The 13,612-nt window shown below is 44.4% G+C and overlaps 2 protein-coding genes across 3 annotated transcripts in view; both read left to right on the plus strand.

Moving 5' to 3' along the window:
• The window catches only part of SCD5 (stearoyl-CoA desaturase 5), a 172,201-nt gene that overhangs the window by 54,276 nt on the left and 104,313 nt on the right, over positions 1-13,612 (plus strand). The window lies entirely within an intron of this gene.
• On the plus strand, positions 11,424-12,029 carry LOC117085388 (ATP synthase subunit d, mitochondrial). Its single transcript, XM_033214270.1, has one exon. The coding sequence runs from the start codon at positions 11,475-11,477 to the stop codon at positions 11,958-11,960; it is 486 nt and encodes a 161-aa protein (XP_033070161.1). The 5' UTR covers positions 11,424-11,474; the 3' UTR covers positions 11,961-12,029.

Consider the following 13,612-nt stretch of genomic DNA (forward strand, 5'->3'; position numbering starts at 1 on the left):
TTGATCTGAAGAGAGAAAATTCAGGTTTAACTAGAGGACAAAAATATGTCATCATGGTCTCAGAAGAAAGCCAAAGAGAGAGAAAAAAAAGGAAAAGTATACATCAGACAATAACAATTCTCTCCGGGAAAGACGTATTTATGGCGTCTCATCTCATCAAAAACACTTTTCCTCTTAATTGACTGAAAACCACTCCTCAGCCTAAGAGAGCTCGAGCCTGGTCATCTGGGATGTCCTTTTGAATATTTCCCTCTGGTTCCCATTTTCCTGCAATCTGGTATTGCTTCTATAATTTTCTAATTCAGTGACACTGGAAACCATTCAGTCCCCCACTTTCTCTCCTGTACTGCTCAGCATGTGTGACTCCAGTTGTCATAGCATCTCAGTTCTGGTATTTTGGACTGTGGGTAACAGTTTCATAAAGCAATTTTTAAGAAAAATGAAAACTCATATAGCACTTATTGTGAGCCAGGCACTGCTCTATGCCTTTTATAGATATTAAGTCATTTAATTTTTAGAACAACCCTAGGAGACAGGTACTATACTTTTTGCCATTTTGCAAACAAAGAAACTGAAGCATAGAGAGATTCAATAACTTGCCCAAGGTGATATGGCCAGTATTTGGCAAAGTGAGAATTTGACTCTACTTAGCCCGCATTTAGTGTTCAGTCTCTTAACCACCACTCTGTACTGCCTCTTACCTACCTCAGTGATATGCGGTATTCTCTGATACTTTCTATTCTAGTCCATACTCTATACTTTTAATTTTAAAAATGGTATCTGGGTGTGATTCATGAAATGATCTCACCGCTTTATAATGGGTACCAACACAAAGTTTAAAAATCATTGGGCAGGAGTGGGAGGAGGGAGAGGATTGGGAAGGATAGCTAATGGTGCTGGTCTTAATACTTAGGTGATGATCTGTGCAGCAGACCACCATGGCACACATTTTAACTATGTAACAAACCTGCACATCCTACACATGTACCCCTGAACTTAAAGTTGGGAGAAAACACACATTGGGTTAGACCCTCTCTGTTGTGAGATGGACACATCAGCCTGCCTTTGCCTGGTGCCTGAAACATTCCATTCATGTCTCTCCTTGTTCTGAACCATGCTTACCCAGCAAGTCAGTGCTTAGGATTTGGCCTCCCACTGAGGACTGCCTGCAGGGTAATAATGCATTGGCTACATGGACTTTTGAGTCTCCCGGTGAATTAGAAAACCATCTCTCTGGTTTAGGCTGTGAGGCTGGATAATGTGAATCTGCCCCCAAGAAATGGCTCCTTGAGAAATGGAGTCACCTGATCAGACATCATTGCCAGTGAGGCTAAGGACTGTGAGGACCTGGAAGATTTTGTCAAGGTCCACCCTGTGACATCTTTTGTAGGATAGCTTGCAAGATTTCTTCCTTGGGTGGTGAATCCTAGCCCTGAGGACTGACTGTGGGAGCATGATTTAAATGACTATAGCACTTAGCATTTGCTCCATAGCCAGAAATAGGGCTCAATACCCCTGCTTTTTCTCCCTGTCCTCGTTTACTCACATATCTTTCTACAGAAAAGAAATTGGTGTTACTTTCCCACCTCAGCTTTATTATACTGCATGAATAAATGCAACACATCACCTCCAAATAATTGATTGAAATGCAATCCCTTTCCCTCTCACTCCAGCCAGTCTCTCTCCTAAGATGGTATCTAGTGGGGCCATGTCTTCATGCATTATGCATCTCTATGATTATGCATTAACTTCTAGAGAACTAGCAAGTGATACCTAAATTCTTCAAGCATGTTTGGTTATGCTAAATAATTGATTACATCTTTTATTTATAAAGATTTGCTTGCTGGAAGTTCAGACACGAGTTCTGCCAACGCATCTTCTCTATCAGATTTCAACTTCCCGGCATGAAGTCTGAAAACTCATCTACAGATTTCAGTCTATGAAAGCCCTTAGGCAGGCAGCCAGAATGAAGTTGGGCATTCCAGACAAGTGAGATTGGCTTTAAGCCAACAAGTACCTGTACTGACCTCTTCCCACGGTTGTGGGGATACAGCTTGCCAAGGCCTTAAGCGCCTGGGAAACCTATTTCCAACTTCAAGGCCTTAGTAACTGCTGTGTCCTAAATGATGAGCAGTTAGGTACTTTTTGTACCTGAGTAAATGTAATCAGGTGATTGGAGAAGTTATTAAACCCTCCTAGTTTGTATGAGTGGGAGGATAATATCAGTAAAAAGAATTATGGGTAACCATCTGGGGAACAGACTGCACAATGAAAACATTTTGTTTTGTCTTTTAAAACATATTTGGGATAAATTACAAACAGACAAAATAAATGTAACTATCATGGTCAACAAACACAATTATTGATGTAATCAAGATATAACTTTTTTCAGCCAGGCACCATGGCTCACACCTGTAATCCCAGCAATTTGGGAGGCTGAGGCAGGCGGATCAGTTGAGCTTAGAACTTTGAGACCAGCCTGGGCAACATGGAGAGACCCCGTCTCTACTAAAAATAGGAAAATTAGCCAGGTGTGGTGGTGCGTGCCTGTAGTCCCAGCTACTCAGGAGGCTGAAGTGGGAAGATGGCTTGAACCTGGGAGTGTTGCAGTGAGCCAAGATGGTGCCACTGAAACCCAGCTTGGGTCACAGAGCCAGACCTTGTCTCAACAATGACAACAACAACAAAGAAGTTAGTGGCCGGGTGTGGTCATGCCTGTAATCTCAGCACTTTGGGAGACCAAGGCGGGGGGACTGCTTGAGGCTAGGAGTTCAAGACCAGCCTGGGCAACATAGTGAGACCCTGTCTCTACATAAAAATTAAAAAATTAGCCAGGCATGGTGGCACGTGCCTGTAGTCCCAGCTACTTGGGAGGCTGAGGTGGGAGGGTCTCTCAAGCCTGGGAGGTAGAAGGTGCAGTGAGCCCATGATTGCACCACTGCACTCCAGCCTGGGTGACAGATTGAGACATATCTAAAATATATATGTATAAAACTTTTTTCCTATTGCCCTTTTATACTTTAATAGGCTGGAGTGCAGTGGCATAATCACAGCTCACTGCAGCCTTGATCTCCTGGGCTCGAGAGATCCTCCTGCCTCACCCTCCTGAGTAGCTGGGACTACAGGTATGAGCCACTATACCCCACTAATTTTTATTTTTTATTTTTTGTAGATACGGGTATCTCACTGTGTTGCCCAGGCTGGTCTTGAACCCCTGACTTCAAGCAGTCCTCCCACCTCGGCCTCCCAAAGTGCTGGGAGTGCAGGTGTGAGCCACTGAGCCTGGCTCAACTCATTTTTAGGAAATAAACTATCCTCCTGTCACTCTTAAGTTATAAGCTCAGTCTCAGTCCAGAAATTAGAATGACCAGCCCAAGCTGATAATCCAACCTTTGAACTTGATTTAATGTTTATCATCCCCTTTCTCATCTCAGGCCTGGATCCGACTGGGAGTCTCAGTGGGAAGAGCTGGGGGCTAGGTGGGAGGCTCTCTGTAGCTTCTCTCTGTTTATGCATGTTTCTCTCCTTACACATTCTCAGTGTGCTAGCTAGTTTCTGAATCCCCAGGATTCAGGTAGGTAGGGAGTTAGGGATAAGGGAACTAAAAAGGTTGACTTTCCACTCCCTGAGCCCGGCCGGCGTTTGACATGTTGGACATTGTGGTGGGTTCTTCAGAGACCCCCATGATTGGTGATCTCTTGCCTGTAATTGTCTGGACATATAAAGACGCGTGTTGCGTGTTTTTTGTTTGTTTGTTGTTTTGTTTTGTTTTGAGACAGAGTCTCACTGGAGTGCAGTGGCACAATCTCGGCTCACGGCAACCTCTGCCTCTCAGGTTCAAGCGATTCTCATGCCTCAGCCACCTGAGTAGCTGGGATTACAGGCATGAGCCACCACGCCCAGCTAATTTTTGCATTTTTAGTAGAGGTGGGGTTTCGCCATGTTGGCCAGGCTGGTCTCGAACTCCTGGCCTCAAGTGATCCACCCACCTTGGCCTCCCAAAGTGCTGGGATTATAGGTGCAAGGCACGATGTCCGGCCAGAAAGATGCAGCTTTATTTCAGGTGGTCTCTGGGGATTTATTCTAAGACCCCAGCAATCCTGTGCCCACCTCTAGTTTCTTGCTGCTGGGGTCTCTCTGCCCCTCCAGTAGGTGGCTCTGTGAGACAGGACCCAGTCTGACCTCACACTAGCTCTCTGTTCTGAGTGGCCACCTTTGGTCCCCACAGCACACTCTACTCAGGAAAACCCAGAAAGGCAGACTAGCTCCCGCATGCCCCTCTGTCCTGCTGTCATGGCCCACTCTGGGTGTCACAGGCATGCCTCTGGGACCTGTATGTCTGCTGGTTCCAGCTGTAGTGAAACTGCTTTAAAGCTCTCCAAGTGGTCCACACAAGCTGCCTGACTGGACTTGGAACGAAGAAGATACAACTCTTGCCCATCTTTCTTTTTTTTTTTTTTGAGACAGAGTCTCGCTCTGTCACGCAGGCAGTGGTGTGATCTCGGCTCACTGCAAGCTCCGCCTCCTGGGTTCACGCCATTCTCCCACCTCAGCCTCCCGAGTAGCTGGGACTACAGGCGCACCCATCTTTCTTTGGGGGATTTTAAGGGGGACACTACAGCTCATTAACAGCTCCCCCAACAAAAGTTATTCACTTATCTGCCCCCCACTCCCCACACTCTGACCCCTTTTCATATCTTTGATCTGGAGGAGGCATCCAAGAGTGACGGAGCCAGGTCTCAATAATTTCCTTTGTGAATTCTGTGTAAGGGGGTCTGTTTCACAGTCATGTGGGTATCTGATATCTATCATATTGGTGCCTCAATTGAAATGGAGGCAGAAAGAGTCCCATTCTAATATCTCATTCCATAAACAATAGAGAAAAAGGCAAAAGTATGTGTTTTAGTTCTCTCTCATTGCCTACCAGCCAGAAATGGAGTGGTTTAAAACAACATTGATAGACTATTTCTCGTGATTCTTTGCTGGCTGGTCAACTTCTCTGCTGGGCTCACCTGGGCTGGCTGGCGCAGCTGCCGTCACTCACACGGCTGGGGGTTGGCACTGACTGTTGGTTGGGCACCTTGGTTTTCTTTCTCATGGCTTCTCATTCCCTGGTAGGCAACAATGGTTTCCTTTCAGAACAAGCATGGCAGTGTTTCAAGGGACCAACGTGCAAGCTCCAAGGCCTCTCAAGGCCCAGGCTCTGAAAGTCACACAGCATCACTTTCATACAGTCTATCAGCCAAACAAAACCACAAGACCAGCCTACATATAAGAAGTGGGAAAAGAGGCTGGGTGCAGTTGTTCATGCCTGTAATCCCAGCACTTTGGAAGCCAAAGCGGGCAGATTGCTTGGGCACAGGAGTTTGAGACCAGCCTAGGCAACATGGCAAAACTCTTATCTCTACAAAAAAAAAAAAAATTAGCTGGCACACACCTGTAGTCCCAACTACTTGGGAGGTTCAGGTGGGAGGATCACTTGGGCCTGGGGCCTGGAAGGCAGAGGCTGCACAACTGCACTCCAGCCTGGGTGACAGAGACCCTGTCTCAAAAGATAAAGAAAGAAAGAATTGGGAAAAGAGACTCCACCTTAGTCTTAGTCTTTCACCCTCCTCTGTAGTTTACAACACAGAATTCTGCCTCTGTCAGTTCTGGTTCTAGACTTTTTCTGAGCGGATTTGGGGTAAAGGATTAGGGGAATAATTAAAAGTTATCTCTACATTGGTTTACATTTTGCTTACATTTGGAAGGGTAGAAGGAAGAGAAAAGAAAGTTTCAGAAGTTGAGAGGAGGGAGGAGAGAAAGTAGAGCCAACTGTGGCTGACCTTGGAAAAGCACTCCAGGGGACAGACCACAGATTGGGAACTGGGAGTCCTTGGTTTACAGAATAGGGTTCCAGGCCAGGCAGGTGCTTTCATTAATGAAGTTATGAGTAAGTCAATATGTCTGTCTGAGTTGGGTGAATGACACCCTCCAAAACTTATTGTGAAAATGAGCTTCACTATAGATTGGTTTCCCCCTTGGGGCCTGGCTAAAGCCTCACTATGAGATGTTATCCTGATACTGCTCCATAATGCCCAAACCCAGCCTGAGATCCTCCCCGTCCACCTGCCCCAGCAGACAAACCTCGCACTCCCATCCTTTCTCCTCTCTGACGTTTGTGCTCCTAGGGAAGGTGAGATCAACAGCAAGGCAAGGTGCTGGGTGCTGGCAAAACAACCTCGCCTTCAGGTTCCAGGTTTTTGAAAGAGTGACAGAAGCAAGGGAATCAAGTTGATTATTTCCTCCGTGTCTCTGCTCTGCTTTGGGCTCCACATTCAAAGCTTAGGTTTTTCATTTTAAAAATAATTGCTAAAGTCCTTAGGGGGTGGATGCTTTATGTGTGTTTATCTCCAGTTTAAGTTGAAAGGACCTGTGTTTCCCATCAGATGCCCCCAGCAGGAATGGCATTGGAGGCTGGTGATATTGGAAGGGCAGGTCAGATTCTGAGACATGAAGTGCCCGGGGCTGGTGTTGAGCCGACACAGGTGAGCAGGCTCAGGCTGTAGATTGTTGAAGCAGATAAGCACGTGGTGGGGATGGAGCGGGGTCGGGACCTGCGCTCACTTTAGATTTTAAACACATCAAGTCCAAGGAAGAATTTATTTTCTACTTTCAGAGAACAGATATATACATCTCTTTAAGAGAATATTCTGTGCTAAAAAAATTATTAAGTTTTCATTGTGGCTTTTCATGATCAACATGGCTAAAGCAGTAGAAGGCTGTCCAGGCGTGTCTAACTCTACGTACTGTAATCCTCTTGTCTTCTTACAAGCCTTGGCCCGTCTGAATCCTAGTGCATTTCTTTCAGCACACACATGGTAATAGATACTTTAGAACAGGGTTGGGGTGAGTTTGGGGTGCGTGGAAGCCTGTGCCCTGGCCTGGGCCGCCCCTGCACAGGACCAACAGGTGGAGTGCGGCTCTACCAGCCACGACCTCCTTCCAGGGCAGTGCAGGGAGACCACCGGCAGGGGGTGCTGCGCCCACACCGCTGCTACCAGTGTGTGGGCATTACCAGGCTTCATAAATTGCTGGAAATTTAAAGGTGGAGGGGATGTTAGAAACCGTATCATCCACTGGTTTCCATTTGCTCGTGAGGAACCTATGATCCCGAGAGTTGAGTTTGTGGTGGAAATGGAGCTAAAATAGAGCCTTTTCAGCTTCCAGGCCAGGACCTCCACCTTTCACATCCCCACTGCCTTCTCCTGGCGTGACTACAAATGTCTTACCAATGTTGAGAGGGAAATGAGTTGCATGTAGAAGAATCAGCAAGAACAAGAACAGGTACTTAGTGCTATTTGCCTGGAAAATCGCAGATTGAGGTTTTTTGCATTTGGCCCCAAATAACAGTCAACTCGCAACTAATAGGGGTAAGATTATTATTTTTTAATGATATTTAAAAATAGCACACTTGTGGAAAAAATTGCAATTTGCTACAAATCATCAAAACATTAGCCCATCCTCTGAGAGGCCATATGTTGTAGTGTCAGTCCTCACCTCTGTTGTTACTAACTGGGTGATCTTGGCCAAATTTCTAAACTCCATTTTGCCTCATCTGTAAAATGGGATTGGTGAAGATCAAATGAGATAAGACATAGAAAGTGCTTTTTTGGGTCACAGCATATCCTAAGTACTCAACAAGTGCCAACTGTAATAATAATAGGAGCCAACTGGCATTTATAACTTGGAACTGCCATGTAGTTGTATCTGCTACAATGGAGAAATGTTCCCTCTCACCAGTTGGATATGTAGCTGTTGGAAGGAGCTTCTCTACGGTCTACCAGGATCCTCTCCAGAGACCATAGTCAGGGTTTCACCATGTCGGCCAGGATGGTCAGTCTCCATCTCTTGACCTTGTGATCCACCCGCGTGGGCCTCCCAAAATGCTGGGACTACAGGCGTGAGCCACTGGGTCCGGCTGTGATAACTTTTTTTAAAGTAGAAATCTTTTGGTTCTTTTTTTTAATCAAGTATTTTATATGATGCTTACAGAATACATTTATTAAGTATTTTGTATAGCTCTTATTTTTTGTTGTAGTTATACAATTTGGGTGATGCATGCAAAAGGTAGATATAATTCTAGATAGTGGATTTTTTTTTTTTTAGCTAATTAGATTGGCCTCAGGTCCAATCTGTAATGTGTTTCAAATACTTAAGTTTTGTTTAGATTTGTTTAATCTTATCCATGACCTTTTTTGCCCCCCAGCCCTCCAAACTCATTGTGCCATTGATATCAACTTGACTTTGGTTTCTTCTCTTTTCATAGTTTGATCCAGTGGTTGTAAAACGCTTTCAGATCACGACGTGAAACTCTGTCTTAGCAGAAAGGCACAATATAAATCAGAGATGGCCAGAAAGGCAAGCATGAAAATAGTATCCCTGATTTTTTTTCCAGTAGCACATGATACAAAATTGAATAATTGCTGGGTATATTTGACAAATTGGGAATACAGTTCATTAGGGAGCTGGAGAACTTAAAAATCAGGCTGTCTTCAGGAAAATTTATTAGGGGATTACAGTGTGCAGCCACCAGAAAATGGGGCAGCAGGAACCTCGGCTGAATTGATGATCTGCCTGAGTGGGAGCTGCATCCATTGAGCAAAACTTTCTTTAGTCAAAGTGACTTAGAAGGAAAATTGTGATCAACAGCATGAATGAAAAAAATTAACATCCAGAATATCTAGAGAATGGAATTAAATCCACAAGGGCAATACTATTTCTACTACATTAATAGGCAAAAAAAATCTGAACATGTTGTTCACACAAGCAGCATTACAACTAGAAAACAAATCCTTGGAAAAGGACTCAGCCTCCTTAGTAATTATAAGAAGTTAAAACACAAAACCATGCAATGCCGTTAAAGTGGCAAATTATAATTATAAAATCAAAGTCTGGCAAGGCTTTTGAGAAATTTATATCCTCATACTAACATAAATTAGTACAATATTTCTGGAAAGCAACATGGAAAAGTGTAATAAACCATGAAACATCATATCCTTTGAGCTAGTATATGTTTGAGACTACATCCTGGAGAAACAAAGAAAGAAAAATGGAAAAAAAAACATAAAAATTATTTTAAAAAATTAAAAACAAACTATGGTCTGGCATGGTGGCTTACACCTGTAATCCCAACACTTTGAAAGGCTGAGATGGGAGGATCACTTGAGCCCAGGAGTTTGAGACTAGCCTGGGCAACATGGCAAGACCCCATGTCTGCAAAATTTTTTTAAAAATTTGACTGGGCACGGTGGCATGCACCTGTAGTTCTGGCTACTCAGGAGGCTGAGGTCGGAAGATCTCTTGAGCACAGAAGGTCGAGGCTACGGTGAGCTGAGGGCATCACTGCACTCCAGCCTGGGCAACAGAGCAAGACCCTGTCTCAGAAAGAAAACCCAAAAGTATGGTGTAAAATGAAATATAATATTACTATTAAGAATGATTTTTTTTTTTTTTGAGGCAAAGTCTTACTCTTGTCGCCCAGGCTGGAGTGTAGTGGCACGATCTTGGCTCACTGCAACCTCCGCCTCCCGGGTTCAAGCGATTCTCCTGCCTCAGCCTCCTGAGTAGCTGGGATTACAGGCACCTGCCACCATGCCAGGCTAATTTTTGTATTTTCAGTAGAGACAGGGTTTCACCATGTTGACCAGGCTGGTCTTATACTCCTGACCTCAGGTGATCCACCCACCTTGGCCTCCCAAAGTGCTGGGATTATAGATGTGAGCAACTGCGCCCGGCTGAGAATGATAGTTGTTGTGTTTTTTTTTTTTTTTTTAAGACAGAGTCTTACTCTGTCACCCAGGCTGGAGTGCAGTGACACAATCTCATCTCACTGCAACTCCTACCTCCTGGGCTCAAGTGATCCTCCCACCTCAGCCTCCAGAGTAGCTAGGACTTCAGGCGCACACCACCACACCCTGCTAATTTTTAAATATTTTTTGTAGAGATGGTGTTTCGCTATGTTGCCCAGGCTGGTCTCAAACTCCTGGGATCAAGTGATCTGCCCACCTTGGTCTCCTAAAGTGCTGGGATTACAGGCCGGAGCCACTGTGCGTGGCCAAGAATGATAAATTTGTGTGTTAAAAAACAAGTAGAAAGGTTGATATAAAATACAGTAAGTCCTCACTTAACATCATTGACAAGTTCTTGGAAACTGTGCCTTTAAGTGAAACGATGGATAGTGAAACCAGTTTAACCAAGGGCTAATTGATATAAATACAGAAATAAATTCCTACGACTATTTCTAGTCAAGAAAACATCACCACATTTCTAGATTAAGACCCAAAACACCTCTGTTAAAAATGGAAATAACTGTGAGCTAGACATGCATTTCAGAAAGATTAATAAAAACAAGTAAGATAACTTTTTACCCAGTTTTTGGTGAATCAGTGAGTGACAGCAGTCACGTGGTGGATAAGTCAAGGAATAAGTGTTTGCAATGAGAAAACTGTCAGGAGCCCCTCCTTCCACCATGCAGTTGAAAAACGAGCAGTAACAAATGTGGTGGCTCCTTGAGCACTTTTGCACTGCGTCGTTTATTGTCGTGTATCTGTAGGATTATTCTCTACTTTACACATTTTATTTTACTGTAATTTGTATTCATTTATTACCCAACCGGCTTATTCCACTTCAGGGTGGGAGGTAGCCAGAGCCTATTCCCAGAAACTCAAGGCACAAGGTGGTACCCAACCTTGGACAGGATGCCGTTCCACCATAGGGCCCACACACTCACACACACACAGTCGCTCAGATCTGGACCGTGTAGACACGCCAACACGTACAACACACATCTTTGGGATGTGGAAGGAAACCAGAGTTCCCAGGGAAAACCCACACAGACATAGGGAGAACTTGCAAACTGCACAGACAGTGGCCCCGGCTGGGAATCAATTTTTTAAAATCTCATCAACATTATAACAAAACCATGTTGATCAAAATGACACTTTTTTGAGGACCTGCTATAATGCTAAATGACAAATAGTTGAGCTCAGGCTGGGCGTGGTGGCTCATGCCTGTAATCCCAGCACTTTGGGAGGCTGAGACTGGCAGATTGCCTGAGCTCAGGAGTTCAAGACCAGCCTGGGCAACATGATGAAACCCAGCCTGGGCAACATGATGAAGTCTCTACTAAAAAAAAATAGAAAAAATTAGCTGGGTGGGGTAGCACACACCTGTAATCCCAGCACTTTGGGAGGCTGAGGTACAAGAATTGCTTGAGCCCGGGAGGCAGAGGTTGCAGTGAGCCGAGATCGTGCCACTGCACTCCAGCCTGGGCATTAAAGTGAGACCTTGTCCCAAAAAAAAAAAAAAAAAAAAAAAAATTTGAGCTCAACTTTATAAATATTGACTATAGGCTGGTTTTTAAAAAAAGCACAAGCGTTCCGTTATTTGCTGCGGTGGACCGTGGGCAGCCGGGGTCGGTGAAGGATCCCAAGATGGCTGGGCGAAAACTTGCTCTAAAAACCATTGACTGGGTAGCTTTTGCAGAGATCATACCCCAGAACCAAAAGGCCATTGCTAGTTCCTTGAAGTCCTGGAATGAGACCCTCACCTCCAGGTTGGCTGCTTTACCTGAGAATCCACCAGCTATCGACTGGGCTTACTACAAGGCCAGTGTGGCCAAGGCTGGCTTGGTGGATGACTTTGAGAAGAAGTTTAATGCCCTGAAGATTCCTGTGCCAGAGGATAAATATACTGCCCAAGTGGATGCCGAAGAAAAAGAAGATGTGAAATCTTGTGCTGAGTGGGTGTCTCTCTCAAAGGCCAGGATTATAGAATATGAGAAACAGATGGAGAAGATAAAGAACTTAATTCCATTTGATCAGATGACCATTGAGGACTTGAACGAAGCTTTCCCAGAAACCAAATTAGACAAGAAAAAGTATCCCTATTGGCCTCATCAACCAATCGAGAATTTATAAAACTGAGTCCAGGAGGAAGCTCTGGCCCTTGTATTACACATTCTGGACATTAAAAATAATAATTACACACACACACACACACAAAAGCACAAGCAACAATACAGCTAAAAAGAGATAATTTGTTACATGGCAGGATGAGAGGTTAATTTGATTTTTCTGTTGCTTTGATGTTTTGTATTGATCTCTCATTACAAAATTGGTTAAAAGCACAATTTTAAAGGCTGCACTATACATTGTTAAACATCAAGGACAGAAAAAAGGTAAACCCTTACATCTCCATTATGTGGTTTCTCACAGCTGTGCGGATCTGAAACACAAGCTAGAACAGCACAAAAACTGCATCTTGGAGCTGCACAAATTTCCTCCTGATTATACTTAGAGGAAAAGTGTGATTACCAAGAGCTTTGAGTGGATGTCGGAGAAAATCATGTTGGGTTAACTGTCTGGTTGGTTTATCTGATGACAGAGCTTTACCCACTTGGATCTGATGCTGGGATTGTTTTGTTTTGTTTGGGTTTCTTTGGAAGTGAGGGAGGCCAATATCGGATACAGGAAAGAGGCAAAGCATTGACTCCTTTCCACTAGTAAGCATTTACTTTCTTCATCAAGCCAATGCCACATTTCCGCATCCTTCGGCTTCCTTCTTCTGGTCTGATCCTTCTTGCCCCATAAGCTTGGCATTCTCTGATGGTTTTTTTTTTTTTTTTTGGCTGTGTTATCTACCTCTAACAGCAATAGTAATCTTAATAAAATATAGTCTCGCATTTCCTGCAAGTAGCTAGATGTTCTTAAGGCTTTAGACACAGCCTTCATTGTATGTAATAGTAGCCGTTTTTCTTTTTGTCCTTGCACCTGTGTAAGCAGAGCACTAAATCTAGTAAGTCTCACCCCGATCTGCCTCTTTATAGCAGCAAAGACACCTGTGTCTCTGTACTTTGACACAGATTTCTGCTTACATCGGGCAGTTGTGAGTCAGAGGGTGGTGGGCCTGAGTCAACACCATCTGCTTTCATCAGCCATGTTCCTGAGACCCAGAGTGAGGAGATTCCCATGGCCCCATTCAGGCACACACAGAGGCTTCATGAACATGTGCTTCCCCAGCAGAGGCGAGAATGGCACAGGGACCCTTGTGAATTTTTACTGGAGAAATGGTTACAGAATTCGCAGGCTGTTATTTCTGAATTCTTTCTTCCCTGTCTTCTCTTTCCCATATTTTTCTTTGTTCCCCTCCAGACATTAGAAGGCTTCAAGATAATAAGGTAATATTCATTGGGCACATGATGTGTATCAGGCACACTTATGCGTATTAACCTGTTTAATCTTCACAACCACCCTATGAGGTAGGTGGATACAGCTATTATCCTCATTTTACAGCCAGTGAAATAGGCAGAGAGGGTAACTTCTCCAAGCTCACCACATGGGAGAAGCAAGCTTCAAACCCAAGGAGTTGGCCCAGAGTACAGGCTCTGGGCCACTGTGCTCTGTGCATCGTAACAGGGAACCAGGCCTAGCTTGCCTGTGCTCTGGGGAGGGGTCTGATGGGAAGGAGACCAAAACTAGAGTGAAGAGTGAGGTGTGGGAGTGCGTGGAGAGCCTGACCTGTTGTCCTGTCATCCTGTCATTTACTCTGTGAATATGCCCAGTTACTTAAC

The sequence above is a fragment of the Trachypithecus francoisi genome, unplaced genomic scaffold (assembly GCF_009764315.1).
Source record: "Trachypithecus francoisi isolate TF-2019V2 unplaced genomic scaffold, Tfra_2.0 Lachesis_group1, whole genome shotgun sequence".
NCBI lineage: Eukaryota > Metazoa > Chordata > Mammalia > Primates > Cercopithecidae > Trachypithecus > Trachypithecus francoisi.